Below are 15,000 nucleotides of genomic sequence, written 5' to 3'. Positions count from 1 at the left end.
TAAAGGCTGAAATAAAAAATTTAGTTTTGGGACCGTAAAAAAATACGCCGGAAACAGCCCTCTTATTTGCACAAAAACAACGCCAAAATCACCACTTTTCACGCAACACACGCGCTCAAATAACTTAAAAGAACAACGAAATATTTTTACAAACCATAAAATCTTAGCTACAAGCCGAAATAAAGTACTTAGGAAATAAAAAAATAGTAATATTGGAACCGGAGGGGGCTGGGGAGCCTTATCCAAGATGGCGGTGGGGGCCCAGTGGAGGGGACGACCAACCCTTCTCACTCATTTAAACCCTCGCCAAACTTAAACTAAGTAATGGCCGGTATATCTAACGAGCGGATATTAAAGCTTGGTCATATGGCTCCGCTTTGCGACAGTATTGGTTTAAAACACTCACAGATAAGATAGATAATGGCTAATAAATAGAGACGATCCAGATTGTTTATATTTTCATTAAGTTAAATTTTACGGTTTTTAGCAACGAGACGAGGCTGACACAGGGATATATTGTGCTGGAGGTTAGGTGAGATGCGTTAAAATGAGTTAAAACCGTGGATTGTTCAGTTATTCATTAAAAAGTTACGTTAAGTTACCTAAATTTATTCTAACACTTCCTGACCTTACCTTCCCTGTGGTGGTGATGGTGGTGGTGGTGTTGATCTACCTTCCTGCCTCCTCGTCACTATTGCTGGCTGTCTAGCACCTTCTCACGGCCAAATTTTTCTTTACTTTGCTTGTTTTCACCCACTGCTGCCTTCGGGTGTCCACTGCTAGAGCCCACGCCTTCCTCATTACCAACTAAAGAAGGTTTAACTCATGGGTAAGCCTTGGCAGCCACTGTGTAGGCGTGGTTACACACACACAAAAAAAAAAAAAACACACAAAGTCTGTCAGGCTGGGAGTTGAAACAGACGCGTACTAACACCACCCATAGACGCGAGACACTAACTGGTTAACTTGTCAGACCGTCAGTGGAAACAGCTGTGTCCCGCGCGCCTTGCCCGCTGGCCGGCCTTGTGTACAAGAAACTACTCACAACGGCCCCAACTTGCCTGTATCAGCTGATGTCAGATTTAGAATATCCTACGGCGCTTCTTTGTTATCTGTCAAGAATTACAAAGAAGGGAATAAGGCAAGGATGTACCAAAGCTATTGAAAAAAATAAATTCTGGTAAAAGCCTGAGTGATAAAACAAAACCGTGTGTGTGTGTGTGTGTGTGTGTGTGTGTGTGTCAGTTCCTTTTCTCTTTTACCTAGGAAATCTAATGCAAGTATGCAGTGGTGAGAGTAATGTGGGAGAGCGTGGCTGTCTCGTGTGTTATGTATGGTGTGAGTGTGGTACCGTAACTGCTCTGGAAGAGAAGGGCTCAAAGAATTATCTGGTGTGAATAGTCTAAGTAGCAATTACCATGAACAGTATTAGTAATCAGTATGACTAGTAGTTATATCTTGCAAGCTAGAATAGGTGTAGTTAGGTATGGCAGAGGTGATGACATGGGAGGCAGAGTATGAGGCACTTTGTGGCACTGAGGGACATAGAGACTACCGAGACCCCGACACGCTAAGACGTGTGAGCGAGTTCATAATGTAGAAATCTTGTTAATTCATCACTAGAACCGCAAAAAAAAAAAAAAAAAGTGCCCTTAAAAATAAGTGTCAGGAGGATGGCTGTGTTCAGATAGTGTGTTTGAGGCGGTGGGGCAGCTGAGGTTCCGATACGACACGGGTTCACCTTACGTGCTCGCTAGCTGTTCGACCTGTCATACGGAGCCTGAACCTCGTCACATGAAGTCAAAATGATCTTCCTGCCGCTAACAGTCCTAGTACCCGTCTTTCGCTAAGTCTGATTGAAGGCGAGGCAATGAATTAAAAAAAATAACCAAGTATTCGTTCACACTTTTGTTTGTGGATTGTCACAAATCGTAACGCTGTTCATATTTCATTTTCCCCCATGACAGACTACTGGCCAGAGCCATATAGTACTTATCACAATAAACAGTGAACGTCTCCTTGTCCCTTCGGATATACAGCGTATTTCCCTCCACGGAGTCTCATGGCACACTGTAGTCATCTGTCATCTGTAGTCACTGTGCGTCTCAGAGTTTAGCTCGAAGCCTCGTCTAGGTGGTCATTCTACATGTTTTAAATAAGATCTTCGTATTTACTAATAATGTAATCCTTTTAATAGTTTAATGCTAGAAATATTGGTTAGAAATTCTTAATTATTTACCCGAAACCCATAATGTATTATTTATTTATCACTAACCTCTGCGCTGCCTGTAATCGCTGCTGGAATCGAAGCGGTCAGATCTCTCTCTCTCTCTCTCTCTCTCTCTCTCTCTCTCTCTCTCTCTCTTCACACATACACGCACATACTGATCTATCTATCTATCTATCTTTTTATTTATGTATGTATGTATGAATGTATGCATCAATCAATCAATCATTCAATCTATCTATCTATTTATCTATCTAAAGTAGGGTACGCGGCGACGCACGGTCGTTAAAACGTACAACTGCAATAACGCACTAAAATCTTAATAAATATTTAATCGCAATAACTAAAACCAAAACTGGCAAAACGAACCTGTCACTCCTGCGAGCACTGGAATTTTAATAATAAATAAAAAAAAAAAATAAGAAAAAAAAAAAAAAATCATCAGAATAACAAACTAAAACTCGCACACACCAAATGTGCGAGCCGCTGCTCACCTATCTTCCGCCTGTCCCATCTTCCATTTTTTTTTCCTTTCCTCGTCCTTCTTTCGTCTTGTCTCAAACCTCTCTCCTTGTCACCTCCCTCCCCTCTTATCTGTCAGAGATAAGGGACAAACTCACAGAAACTCACAGAGTTTTTGTGAGTTTGTCCCTTGTTCCTAACAAGGTACTAACAAGGGAGTGATCAAGGAGTCTACAAAAAAAAAAACAAAAAAAAAAAAAACAATAGACTCCTTGGCATTCAGGGCCCGTATACATAAAACTTGTTACAATCCTAGCAAACAGACTGCCGTAGCGTCAACTCCTAGGCCGCGCATGCGCAGACGACGCATCTACTCCACACAACAGTTTTATGACGTCGGCAGGGCACACACAAACACACAAACAGAGCAGCTGCATTACACTTTTATGCCCCTGATTTCCTTTACCTGAGTAGTGGCAAGCATGGCTAACTCCGCACAAGGAAAGAAAGTCTTGTTTATTTGCCTCGGTGAGTATTGTACTGTGAAGATTTGGCTTCATTTGGTCAGTATGTGTGGAGGGAAGACAGGTGGAGTCGACGTGACCCAGCAAGGTGAGCAAGTACGTGCTAGCACGCCTGTCTGACTGCTCCACCTTGCCGTAGTAGACGAATCTGGATAAAAGTTTGCAAGTACCAGGTGTCATGTGGGGATAGGTTTATTTGATAGACTTTTTTTTTGCTTTTTGGCATAAGGTTTATTTATAGTAAATTTATATAAGTGCACCTCTCGGACGAAAGTATATTTTTCTGGTAGATTTTGATGTGCTTTGAATGAATCTAGTAACAGTTTCAGTCGCAATTATTATTTTTTTTATATACCCCCACTCACATAAATAATAAGAAATTCATAAAAAAAAAGTAAACTTAACTAAATCTGACTTAACGGTAAATTTGATTAAAGATAATATCTCAGGAACGAACAATTTGCGTCGGTAAAGATACACACCACTGTTATATGTGACCCAAGTACTTCACTGAGATTTTTAAAATTTTTCTTGGCCTGTTGTGGTTTTGTTTCTTGTGGTAGCGTGTTTCCTAGTTAGTTACCAAGGGTCTGATTAGGCACTGGAATTTCCCTCTTGGGAACCCAACCAGTTAAGAACCAGGTAAGCAACTGCCATTTCAACTTGTTTCAATAAGTATCAGTATGGATCAAAACAAGGAATAAATAAACTGGAAATTTAATTATAGATGTAATGCTTTTGACCAGAAACTTTTCTTAAAGTATCATCTTCATGAAATTTATTTTGAACAAAAATAATGTGTCCAGTGGTTGTTACATTTACAGGTGGTAGTGCAGATATCATATAAGAGTTAATGTTAAACAGTTCTGTTGCGAGTGTTTGTGTTGGAGTGGCCTGGCTGTAGTACACTTCAGACCCCATTATCTTTGCCAGTTTATATGGCTACTTTCTCAGGGTTTTGGGCAGGCAAAGTTAGGTTAGGATAGGTTAAACTTTACATATCAGACATAGTCCTGTCATTTTGTCTTGGTTTCATCTGCTTTGTTAGTGTGATCCATTAGGGATGAAGCCCTGTGGTTATGGTTGGGAGGTTGTAATGTCTGGTTAGAGTTAGCTCTTGAAAAGTTTGGGTTGTGACTGAGTTTGAAGCATCACAAGAAATTGATTTATTACAACCCATCAGAGTTTGATGGGATTCACATTGGGCAAAAAAAGTTAATGTTTGATTATATTTATCTTTTATTGAGTCTAGATTGTAAAATTGTAAATCATTAGGCCACAGGGGATGTGTGAAGAGCTTTTTCATTATCAGAGTGAAAGTGTGTTCTTTAATTGTCAAAATCTTATTACAAAAAATGGAAACTAAAAGAAATTTCATCTAAAAAAAGAATTACAGTTTTACTTTTTTTCAACAGGCAATATCTGCCGCTCACCAATTGCTGAGGCTGTGTTCAACCACATCTTGGAGGAGCAGGGTCTGGCAGGGTGGGAGGTGGACTCAGGGGCCATTGGCTCCTGGCATGTTGGTCGGGGGCCGGACCGTCGTGCTGTCAGCACCATGAAGAAACACAATGTCCACATGAGTCACAAGGCCCGACAGGTAAACCATCATGCTTCTGTCTGTTTTTCTGTTGTTTTGTTTCTAAGAACCATATTTTGAAACTTCTGCACTGCACCTCCATTACTTTCAAAAGATTCTACTTGAAACTTTGCAGGTTTTTTAAGGGTGTTTTAACAGTTCTATTGACAGATAAAGTTTCTACATTATGAAAAGGAGAAGTGGTCTTGGGAATCTGGCTAATCATCTCTGTGGCCTCTGAAAATAGTTGTGGTGGGAGAGCAAAGAGATTCTGAATAAGGGTCTAAGTAGGATTTGTAAGTGTGATCATTTAATTTTGAAAATGTTGTGGATTCAGTGTCTTTAGGGTCTCATTATATATCTGTATATGAATTATCAGGTTATAGGATTAGTGTGCAGATGTTTCATATTTTATCTGTAGCCTTTGTGAACTGAGTTGGTGTTGTCTCAACTGAGTCTTGTTCTCTTTGAAATTATCTTGAGGAAGTAAGTTTTAGGAACCCAAGGGAACCCAAGGGAAGGGACCTGTGCAGTTGGGCTTTAGTTTTGCTATTGCTCCATGCACATTGTATCATTACAGTTGAAAAAGACAGACTTCAACCACTATGACTACATTTTTGGGATGGACCATGAGAACATATCAGACATCAAGGACATGGCTCCCAAGACCTACACTGCCAGCATAGAACTTTTTGGCTCCTATGACCCACAGAAGGAACTTCTTATTCGAGATCCATATTATGTAAGTATCTTATACAGCATCTGTTTAAGTTTTATTCTTTACCTAACTTACCTAAGTAATGTTGACTTAATTACTAACTATTATTGTATTGTAATTCAAGTAATATTAACAGAGGGACCATTGAATTACTCCCTATAAATCGTGTCCATCTTATAATACATACAGCTTCATTCTATTGGATTACATGATATTTATGATTTGTAATGACAAATTGACAGATTGGCACCTTATCACAAGTTGTATTTCAAGGATGATGGGGATGGTACAGGGTGTGGGTGGTGGTGCCATGCAGTGTGTGACTGATATGTGTTGTAGCATGTTGTCCTTGCTGCTGTTTGAGTGAGTCCAAGTGTGAAGTGATTCTTGGAATTGAGTTCCAAGTATCAGATGATGATGAAACTGTCATATAGCACCATAAGTGACTGGGATGAGGAATATTTGTCAGAAAATAACAGTGAAGTGAGCAGTGACAAGGCAAATGAGTAATGATGCTGAAACACCACTGCTGCCACTCCATGTCTCCCACTCCTTGACAGTTAGGGTTTTATTTCATAATATGCATTCTGTGACCAGTACTTTTACAAATACATGAAAATACATAAATGACTAAGTAAGGGTATGGGGATAAATGTAAACTACACCCATAGATTTGGGAGATGCTCATAAAAAAAATTTGTGCAGAAGATGGGGTTTGGCATTGCACAGTTGGTAATGTAAAGCTTAATTTGCATGCTGGAAAATTTATGTTTCAGGCATGAAGCGACTCAGAAAACTTTGTAATTTGTGCTCTATACTTAAGTGCTATAAACAACCATTCTGCTTGAGGGACAGCTTATCTCATCTTTTACAGCAAGTCAGAAGGCACTAAGCTTTCAAAAGATGAGATGTCAGACACTGCAGAAATCCTCTATGACCCTTCCTTATACAGCTTTATCAGTGTTGAGCCTTTTCTTCGTAACTTCTCCCATTTTGTTATCTGGTTTCTCATTTTACATTTTATTTGTTTATTTATTTTTTTTTACAGTTCTTTTGATCAAACTTCAGCAAATTTTCAGGTTCTGCTTGCATATTGTTCTTTGTGTTGTTGGGCCTTCTTCACAGGCACATGTTAATCATGTCTAGGATGTTCTTTGCTTTCTTGGGTCTTTGTCAGGACCTCATTATGGGCAGCTTGTCTGTGAAGTCCTGTGCTTCCATTGCTGTTCTCTGGGATCTCATGGGAAGCCAGTTTGTGGAGTCCTTTGCTTTCTTGATCCTTTTTCAGAATCTTATCTTTTGCCATCCATGGTCTTCCCATTGGTATTTAACATAACAGGTTTTGGTTGCAGTTTTAAGTGTTCATAAGATGAGATAAATTGAAGGTAAACCATTGTTCCCATAGTGTAAGAAAATATTTTCATGCAGGCAGTCAGTCAGTCCACATTTTGCCTTCCCAAATTATAGTAAACAAAGCAGAAACTAATGTCTTGTTTATGGCAGGATGACGATGATGCTGGGTTTGAGAAGTGTTATGAGCAGTGTCTGAGGTGCAGCAAAGGGTTCCTTGATTCCCTGGCGAAGTGAGAAGAACAAGGCTGCTGTGGGTGATGTTCAGGGTTGTGGTACCATTCAGCTTCCTGTCTTGTCTGTTAATCTAAGGTGCTATGATGCTTACTGTGGATAATTTTAACTATGAAGAACTAGATATGTCAGAAATTTTATCCTTAAAGTTGAAAGTTAGTGCATAGTGTTGGCATAAGAAAAGAAAGCTTGGTGTTGGGTGCATATAGAGAAAACTATGCACCAAATATTGTTCCTCAAAAGCTTTCATGTTTCCATTCCATTTAAAAAAAAAATTGTGTATATGTTTATTATGAAGTAATTTGTATTGTGATATTTTTTGAGTGAACTTTTACTTGATCATTATAATTTTCTTTTTTTCATTTAAGATTTTTCACAATTCATTTTATCTTTTAGATTCATATGTAAAGATGAAGGAAAATAAATATGAGAAGAGTAATGCTTGGTCTTCATTACTCTGTGAGAGTGTGAAGAATGTAAAGAGTTTCCCTGACATGGAGGAGCTGAGGAGGCTCCACTGATGCAGGTGTTCTAAACAAGCTGGAGGCAAAGGCTTTTTTGTATCATGCATTTTATCCTTGCCTTCAATTTCTGACTCCTGACCTCTCACCTTAATGTTGCATCTCTTGCTGTCATGGAGAGTGAAGTGAGGGAACGATATTCAGTGTATCAGAATTTGATTAGTGTAAAAATTATTTAAAATATTAAGTATAGAATTAATATTGTGAGTGAAGCATCAGATATTTTAGAATGCTTCAAGTATTTAAATGAATAATGTGTAAGATGGTGCACTTGCATCCAGAATACTAAAAAGATGAGTAGTATAATGACTGATGAGCTGATAGTGTACTGAAGAAAAACACATGCTCTTGTTGATTGGGTATATAACTTAAGGCATAATTCCTTGATATCCAGGCTTGCTGTGATTGCAGTTTTCCCAGTATATTTCTTAGCTATCTTCTGAAACTATTGGCTACTACCCCATCAGGACCCTGTCAGGATCATCTCCTTGGAGAGAATTCTTAGAGGAGTGAAGTAAAGTTTAGAAGTGAGAGAGAAAGACTCATTTGAGTAAGGAGGTTAAGGACATATGTGGATGATTTGGAGAATAGAGGTGGTGTAACTTAATGGCAGTGTTACATGTATACAGGATAATTTAGTGCCATTGCATCCAAAGTAACATTGCCTCTGAAATAATACATATGCATACAAAATTTGCTTTAATTTGATTCAGTACAGTATTTGTCAATCACAAAATGTGAAATCACTAAGTGCACTATTTGCAAAGTATAGTGGTACAAATATTTATGGAAGTTTCCCAAAGAATTATGTGGAATTTCTCTTTAGACATGACTGAGCTGCAGCTGTTTTGCATAAGTATAAGACACTTTCTGCTGGTAGTGGTCTCATCAATCAAAGAGCCAGAGTGGAAAGATTACATGTGCAGTATGAAGGATGGTGGCCAATAATGAATCTGTTGAAGCCTCTCACTTTTCAGCCACACCCTTCAGGCTGGGCTTCACCAGCTGGAACACAAAGTGGTCAATAGGACTGTAGAACCGCTGTGCCTGGACTTTGGAGAATCCTGCCTGCTGGATGTCTGCCAGCATGTCTCGGTTCAGCATGCAGTTATCAAAGATGAATGGCCAGATGCCTGTAGCTGTGAGGAATTCCTGTATCCTCCTCCTGGTGCCATGCCTCTCAGTGTCAAACTCACTGATGTGCTCGTAGAAGTAAAACTTTCCACCCTGGAGGAGAGAGTGAAGGGTGTCAGGTTCTAGGTGAGAGGAGGAAGGCTTATAACATAACTGATAATTGTGGTGCATTGCAGTTTCATGAAAACCACAAAATTTTGGATCAAGATATTGCTTCCAAAATAAACCGAGATGTCAGCAGATGTTTGGCGAAGCCAGTGTATTGTATGCTCATAAAAAACAGTGTAGGAATAAAATACTCACTGGAGCCAACACACGAAGGATCTGCTCCAGGATTTTCTTCTGGTTCTCGACGGAGCAGAACACCAATGTGCTCACCACCACATCCACACTGTTGGACTGCACCATGTCCATCTCCTCCCCTGAAAAAGATTAAGGAAAATATGAAAGTGCAGATCAAGAGAGCTGTACACTTTATGGCACCAGGTTTTGTCTGTTTGGATCTTGTTTCTGTGATGTGTTACCTGCAGCCCTTGGAAGGAGTGTATATGGGTTTAATCTACTGTAATTTGACTCTTAGGGAAACTGGAGCTGATGCCAAGTGTGCAGGTGCTTATTTGGCAGCAAATTTATAGTGGTCCTCTAATTGGTGACTACAATCCTAAGCTGATATTATTATAGTCTTGGTTTTGTATTGATGACATTTTGATCATATTGCCTTGGTCTTGGATTAGTGACATTGTATTAACTATATTGATTGCAAAAGTGATCCGCCTCCAGGAAATAGCTTTACTGTTTTGATAATCAGTGGGTCACAATTTGCTTTGTCTTGTGCTGGAGTTGAGTCATGATCTTATAGTAATATACAACGTGCTACTTTCCTTCACCCTATTCTGTCCACCTCCTTAGTGCAAGAGTAAACCAGTGTTCTCAATCCTTCATTCCTTTTACTACTAAACTCTGGAACTCCTTACCTGCTTCTGTATTTGCCCCTACCTTTGACATGAACTCTTTTAAAAGGGAAGTTTCAAGTCAGCTCTCAAATTTTGGCTAACTGTTTTCTAACTGCAGTGTATTGGTACATGCAGCTTCACTTGACCTTTTTTTTTATATATCTTTTTTTGCTCTAAGTTGGAACCTGTTTTATATAAAAAAGGAAAGGTAAAGACAAATACACAGGTCCCTAAATATGTGAAGCATAAATTTTTGTTGGCCTAGGCTGGAACCTGTCTTACATAAAAAAAAAAAAAAAAGAAGAAAAGAAATACAGTGGTGCTTAAATAAGTGAAACGTAATTGTACATCCAGATCCGCCCCCGGCTCACTGCTGCTTCTCACCAGTGGTCACGATGATCTCCTCTGAGTGAATGTTAGGGAACTTCTTGCGGTTTTCATTGTAGTAGGACCTGAAGTGTGGGTTGGGGTCCACTACCACCAGCCGCGTTCCGTCGGGGTAGTAGGCAAAATTCACACCTGGGAAAGAGTTGCTGTTATGTTTAGTGTGTGATTTTTTTCTTCTTTCTTTGGGTGTTGGGGAGACCACTCAAGGGGGAAAAAAGTAATAGTAGTAGTAGTAGATGTTGCTGTTGTGTTAAGCATGGATTATTAAAATGAATACTTCTAGTACTTATTATTATTATTGTTACTATTATTATCATTATTATTAATTATAACCATGACTTTTATTACCAATTATCAGTCAGTCAGATGGTAAAATGATTCTTTTTGCCAGCATGAAGTGTGTGTGTGTGTGTGTGGGTGGGTGTGGGTGTTCTTGTGCTCACTCGGTTGCTTGCCACCCATGCCATACCAGTGCCCACTCCAATCTCCAGTATCTTGAGTGCCTTCTTTTTCCTGAGCTCAGGGTCATGAGAGGTGCAGGAGCTGAGTGTGCTGAAAACATCCTTCTTCATCTCCTCCACCTTAGCATTGGAACCGCGAGAGAAGTAATCCATGAAGGCTGCAAAATACCTGCAGATAGGGAGTTACCTGTAGTTACCTGTTACTGGTTGTTACCTGTGCTAGAAGAATGGGAGAAATGCTTTGTATATGGAATAGGAAAGGAGGGCAAAGGGTCATATAAAAATGGATTGCTGGTACAGAAGGAAAAAAAGAGAGGAGGTAGGACACAGAAAGGAAGGGAAGGCGAAGGAGTGAGGTAAGGAGAGGAGAGAGGATAAGTGGACTGAATTCTTAAACATTTTGGAATTTTACGTGAACTATTTTTAACTCTTTAGTGGAAGATATGGGGATTCTTAAAATTATTTTCATTGTTGTGATGATAGTTCAGTAAATATTCTGCATCACTAAGGGGAGAAAAGACACATGAGAACGTAACTAATTATGTTTATCTCCGGTGTAAATAGTTCTGATGAGAGTCTAAGGCGTTTAGGAATACGAGACTCAGTTGCAAATTGGTGATATTTAGACATAACTTTATTTCCATTACGTATATAATAAACTAATATCTAATGAAGTGAAGTGTAGGTAGAAGGAGAATTAAGTAAAACATAAGTAGGTGAAGCGAAGGTAGAAGTAAAAGGAAGTAAAATCTAATGAAAAAAAGTGTAGATAGAAGTAAGATAAGTAAAATCAAATCTGAGAGGAGTCGCATGGCGGCCAGAACGTGCGCCAGTCCGCCTGGGTGTAACATGACGCGCGGGAAACATGAATATAAACAAGTAACAACGATAACAAGTAGCGAGTTATGTTGCATTTCCTTCCGTGGCTGCTTGGGGCGTGACGGGGGCGGCGGTGACGGTGGTGGTGGTATTACCTTGCCTGTCCTCGTGCGTGCCTCAGCCGTGCTTGGTGGAGACACTCCAACTCACCATGACGCAGCGCGAGGCATGTTCACTTGGGGTTAGTTGACTTGTGACTGCGATTGAAGGAATTGACTGAGTAGTACAACAGTGAGATCATACGGCGCCGCGGTTGAGGGATAAAAAGTAAAAAAAAAAGTAGAAACGAGAATGAATAAAAAGATACAATGGATGAGGAGTATTGCTTACGAAAGGAGACTGAAGGTTTGGAATTTACACTCCTAAGAGAGACGTAAGTTAAGCGGGGATCTGATAAAGGCCTGTAAGTGGTGTAGGGATATAATAGTGACGTAAGCAAAATTCTCAGGGTCAGTAATCAGGATGCAACAAAAAATAAGTTTAAACTTGATAAAGCTCGATATAAAAGAGATACGAAGAGACTATTTTTTTTTTTTTATTAAAATGTTTTATTGCATTATGCTTTGTATTTTTTTCCAAAGATATCTACTGCTTATTGGAGTTATGGGCGTCTTTAGGACGCCCCGCCCTGTTGGGGGTGGGGGCGGGGCAGGTGCTATGACCAACTCCGTTCTTAATATGCTGCAGCGATCTTTGAAAACATCGACACATACATGTTAGAATGGTAATAATTTCCAATAGTACATAGACACGGATCTTGGTTTGCTGCCCTGGTTGCTAAGAACTGCCGGTGCTTGAAACACGTAAACTAAAATAGATTCACGTGCAGGTAAATCAAATCACGAAAAAGCCCACCAGGTGCCGCGTGGCGTGACACTGACACTCAGGTAAACCCTTTTTCCCGTGCGAGGCATTGGTGCAGCAGGTGTCGCTAGTCTGCCAGCCAGCCAGCACACCCTTCATAAGTCACGCTGGCCTCGCCCATCACCACTCATGCTGAACCTCCCACCTTGCTCCCTTTATATACTGGAGGGAGAGAGGGAGAGCACTGCATGTCCCCACAGCCGCCGCCCTGCCACACTCACACAAACACACAGGCACACCAACCTCCGTCTGAAATCCGGCCATAGCTTCTTCAGGATGAGGAACACACATACGAGTACCAGTAACTTGAAGGCGGTGCTCGAGAGCCAAGATTCACCCGAGGTCTCGTCTCCCATCCTGGCTGCGCGGTCCTTCCCTCTTTGATGTACTACACTTGCTCGGGTGACACGGGGAGGGGCGCGGGGAGAACTAGGCACAGCACGGCAGTTTGCGTGGAAAACCGGCGTGTTCTGTCTCTTCGTAGGTAGAGTGTAACTGCGAGAGGTGAGGTGTCTGTGTTCAAGGTGAGGCCGGGGGAGGGTTGGCGACAGCGGCGTGTGTTGCCACTCACGCCAGACACTCAACTCACTCCTATTTGTTCCTACATACCTCTCCTTCTTGAACAGACTGCAAGGGGAGGACTTACCCTCACATTATCCCTATAGCAATCGGTAACCTACACAATCCAGCGCTTAATGAGATATGTGCACTGAATATTGGGTACATGCACCGAGGTTACTTCATTATGTGATGTTACAAAATTCAATGAGGCACCGTGATGTGGATATTTACTGAATTTTATCTTCTGGTACCTTCATTTTATGGTTGTGATTCTGAAGTCGAGTGTTATCAAGGTTGTTGGCTAAGAATAGGCTTGTAGATTACTTTTATCGGGTCTCATCTTTATACGATATAATGGTGGTATGGAGGTAGAGGATCTGGAGGAAGGGAGGGAGGAGGAAGAGGATGGGGAGGAGGATGTGTATGATAGGGATAGGTACGGGTTAAAGAGCAACTCAGTTACTAAGAGAGAGAGAGAGAGAGAGAGAGAGAGAGAGAGAGAGAGAGAGAGAGAGAGAGAGAGAGAGAGAGAGAGAGAGAGAGAGAGCGCATGTTAAGTGCTTTTGAACTTGAATAACAACTCTTGAGTATAAGAAGAGATTAGAATTTTCCTGTTTAGTTACGTCAGCATAAACACACACACACACACACACACACCCCGTTATGTTGAGAGAGAGAGAGAGAGAGAGAGAGAGAGAGAGAGAGAGAGAGAGAGAGAGAGAGAGAGAGAGAGAGAGAGAGAGAGAGAGAGAGAGAGAGAATAAGTGTACGAGTATTAGTTTTTATCGTGTGTTTTTATTTGAAGGTCATACTTGAAGGTCGTCCTCCTTCTCCTCCTCCTCCAAACCTTACCATCTCAGCATTACGGCCAGATCCCTTCACCAGTTGCCAGTAAATAGTTCACGTCTGCTGGGACAAAATACGAGTACGTCACAGGAACACTGAGTGACAGCCGAGCAGAGAACACAAGGCTATGGTGTGTTGAGTCACGTTTGATTAGGTTAGGTTACTTAGTTCCCCATTACGCTGTTATATTATAGGAGTGTTTTGTCATAGCATAGTACAGAGCAAGAGATACACTACATTCTATCAGTTCTGTCTAAGTGTCTGTGTTTGTTTCCCCGTTTTTTTTTTTCTTCTTTGGTTTAATACAAGCCTCGCCTCTGTCACCTGTTTTTCTTGTGTATTTTCTGAAGTGCTTCGGCGGAGTGTGTGTGTGTGTAATAATAATAATAATAATAATAATAATAATAATAATAATAATAATAATAATAATAATAATAATAAACGGTTTATTATTTAGGCAGTTAACAAACTGAAAATGTACATAGGGGGTGGGGAAAAACTTAACATTAATCCTAAAGGTAAGTCTAATCTAGGAGGGAAATACTATTGATTGATGGGTCGCACCATGGTGGGAATCGCACTGAGTCTGTACCGGTCCGTGCGCGGCGCCTTTAGGGGCGTTATCTTGTTGTGGTTTCTGAGACGTGGATGATGCAGTGTGTGTGTGTGTGTGTGTGTGTGTGTGTGTGTGTGTGTGTGTGTGATTAGATAACTTTGAAACAATTCTAGTGGTTTGCCTCTTAGTCCTAAAAAGTTCTTATTTATGAAGTAAAATATTATGATCTAAGGTATCGAAAGATTTGGATAAATCTACAAATACTTTTACAGCGTGCAATTTTTCCCCCAAACATCTGTATACATTATCAACAAAGTGTAATATTGCAGATTTCCTCTAAAACCGTGAGGATTGTGCTTTTCAGGGGGATTAATTAAGCGAAAAGGAATAGTAATAATAATAATAATAATAATAATAATGAATAATAATAAAAAATAATAATAATATGTTAAAGGCTGGAAGTATGGAGATGGGGCGGTGACTGTTCAAATCACCTCTGTCGCCTGACTTAAATGCGGGAATCATTTTAGCCTGTTTTAATTTGTCTGGTAAAGTATCAAACAAAACAAAAACAAAAAAATGTGTAGTTATGTTCAGCTTCACTAGTCTCTAAGCAGTTTTTCAGTGTTCATTGAATTTTTTAGAGGCATCCGTGCAAGGAGAGCTCCATTTTATATATCAATTGCTTACATTACCTTTACTGGCCAAAAGAGAATGAACTGTTTTCCGGTGTTTCGTAGGGCT

The 15,000-nt window shown here is 40.2% G+C and overlaps 3 protein-coding genes across 6 annotated transcripts in view; 1 reads left to right on the top strand and 2 right to left on the bottom strand.

The window, feature by feature from the left end:
- LOC135106224 (uncharacterized) overlaps nt 1-3,173 on the bottom strand; it is a 25,795-nt gene extending 22,622 nt beyond the window's left edge. Inside the window, exon 1 of the mRNA XM_064014996.1 lies at nt 3,156-3,173. Within this exon, the coding sequence (XP_063871066.1) occupies nt 3,156-3,173 (18 nt within the window). The remainder of the gene's footprint in view (nt 1-3,155) is intronic.
- The window catches only part of LOC135106526 (low molecular weight phosphotyrosine protein phosphatase-like), a 15,099-nt gene continuing 3,154 nt past the window's right edge, over nt 3,056-15,000 (top strand). The window contains exons 1-4 of one of the 4 annotated variants that reach the window (XM_064015653.1): nt 3,056-3,217; nt 4,629-4,813; nt 5,373-5,534; nt 7,014-7,533. In XM_064015653.1, the coding sequence (XP_063871723.1) occupies nt 3,172-3,217; nt 4,629-4,813; nt 5,373-5,534; nt 7,014-7,097 (477 nt within the window). In that variant the 5' untranslated portion in view covers nt 3,056-3,171 and the 3' untranslated portion in view covers nt 7,098-7,533. Of the gene's footprint in view, nt 3,302-4,628; nt 4,814-5,372; nt 5,535-7,013; nt 7,534-15,000 lie in introns of those variants that run through there. The other 3 variants (XM_064015652.1, XM_064015650.1, XM_064015651.1) reach the window with 3 other exon arrangements.
- LOC135106525 (thiol S-methyltransferase TMT1A-like) lies at nt 8,302-12,814 on the bottom strand. Its single transcript, XM_064015649.1, has 5 exons — nt 12,537-12,814; nt 10,559-10,719; nt 10,087-10,221; nt 9,053-9,171; nt 8,302-8,842 (listed from the first exon to the last, which is right to left on the bottom strand). The coding sequence occupies exons 1-5, from the start codon at nt 12,647-12,649 to the stop codon at nt 8,582-8,584; spliced, it is 789 nt and encodes a 262-aa protein (XP_063871719.1). The 5' UTR covers nt 12,650-12,814; the 3' UTR covers nt 8,302-8,581.

Source organism: Scylla paramamosain, chromosome 13 (genome assembly GCF_035594125.1).
Source record: "Scylla paramamosain isolate STU-SP2022 chromosome 13, ASM3559412v1, whole genome shotgun sequence".
Lineage (NCBI taxonomy): Eukaryota > Metazoa > Arthropoda > Malacostraca > Decapoda > Portunidae > Scylla > Scylla paramamosain.
Note: the sequence above shows the minus strand (reverse complement) of the source record. Positions and strands in the feature narration are given on the sequence as shown.

Bases quoted from the DNA above. Each gene is read 5' to 3' on its own strand.
- LOC135106525 (XM_064015649.1), bottom strand. From the start codon at position 12,649: ATGGGAGACGAGACCTCGGGTGAATCTTGGCTCTCGAGCACCGCCTTC. The intron at 10,720-12,536 runs GTTGGTGTGCCT...CCCTATCTGCAG, and splicing joins TGGCCGGATTTCAGACGGAG to GTATTTTGCAGCCTTCATGG. The intron at 10,222-10,558 runs GTATGGCATGGG...ACTCTTTCCCAG, and splicing joins GGAGATTGGAGTGGGCACTG to GTGTGAATTTTGCCTACTAC.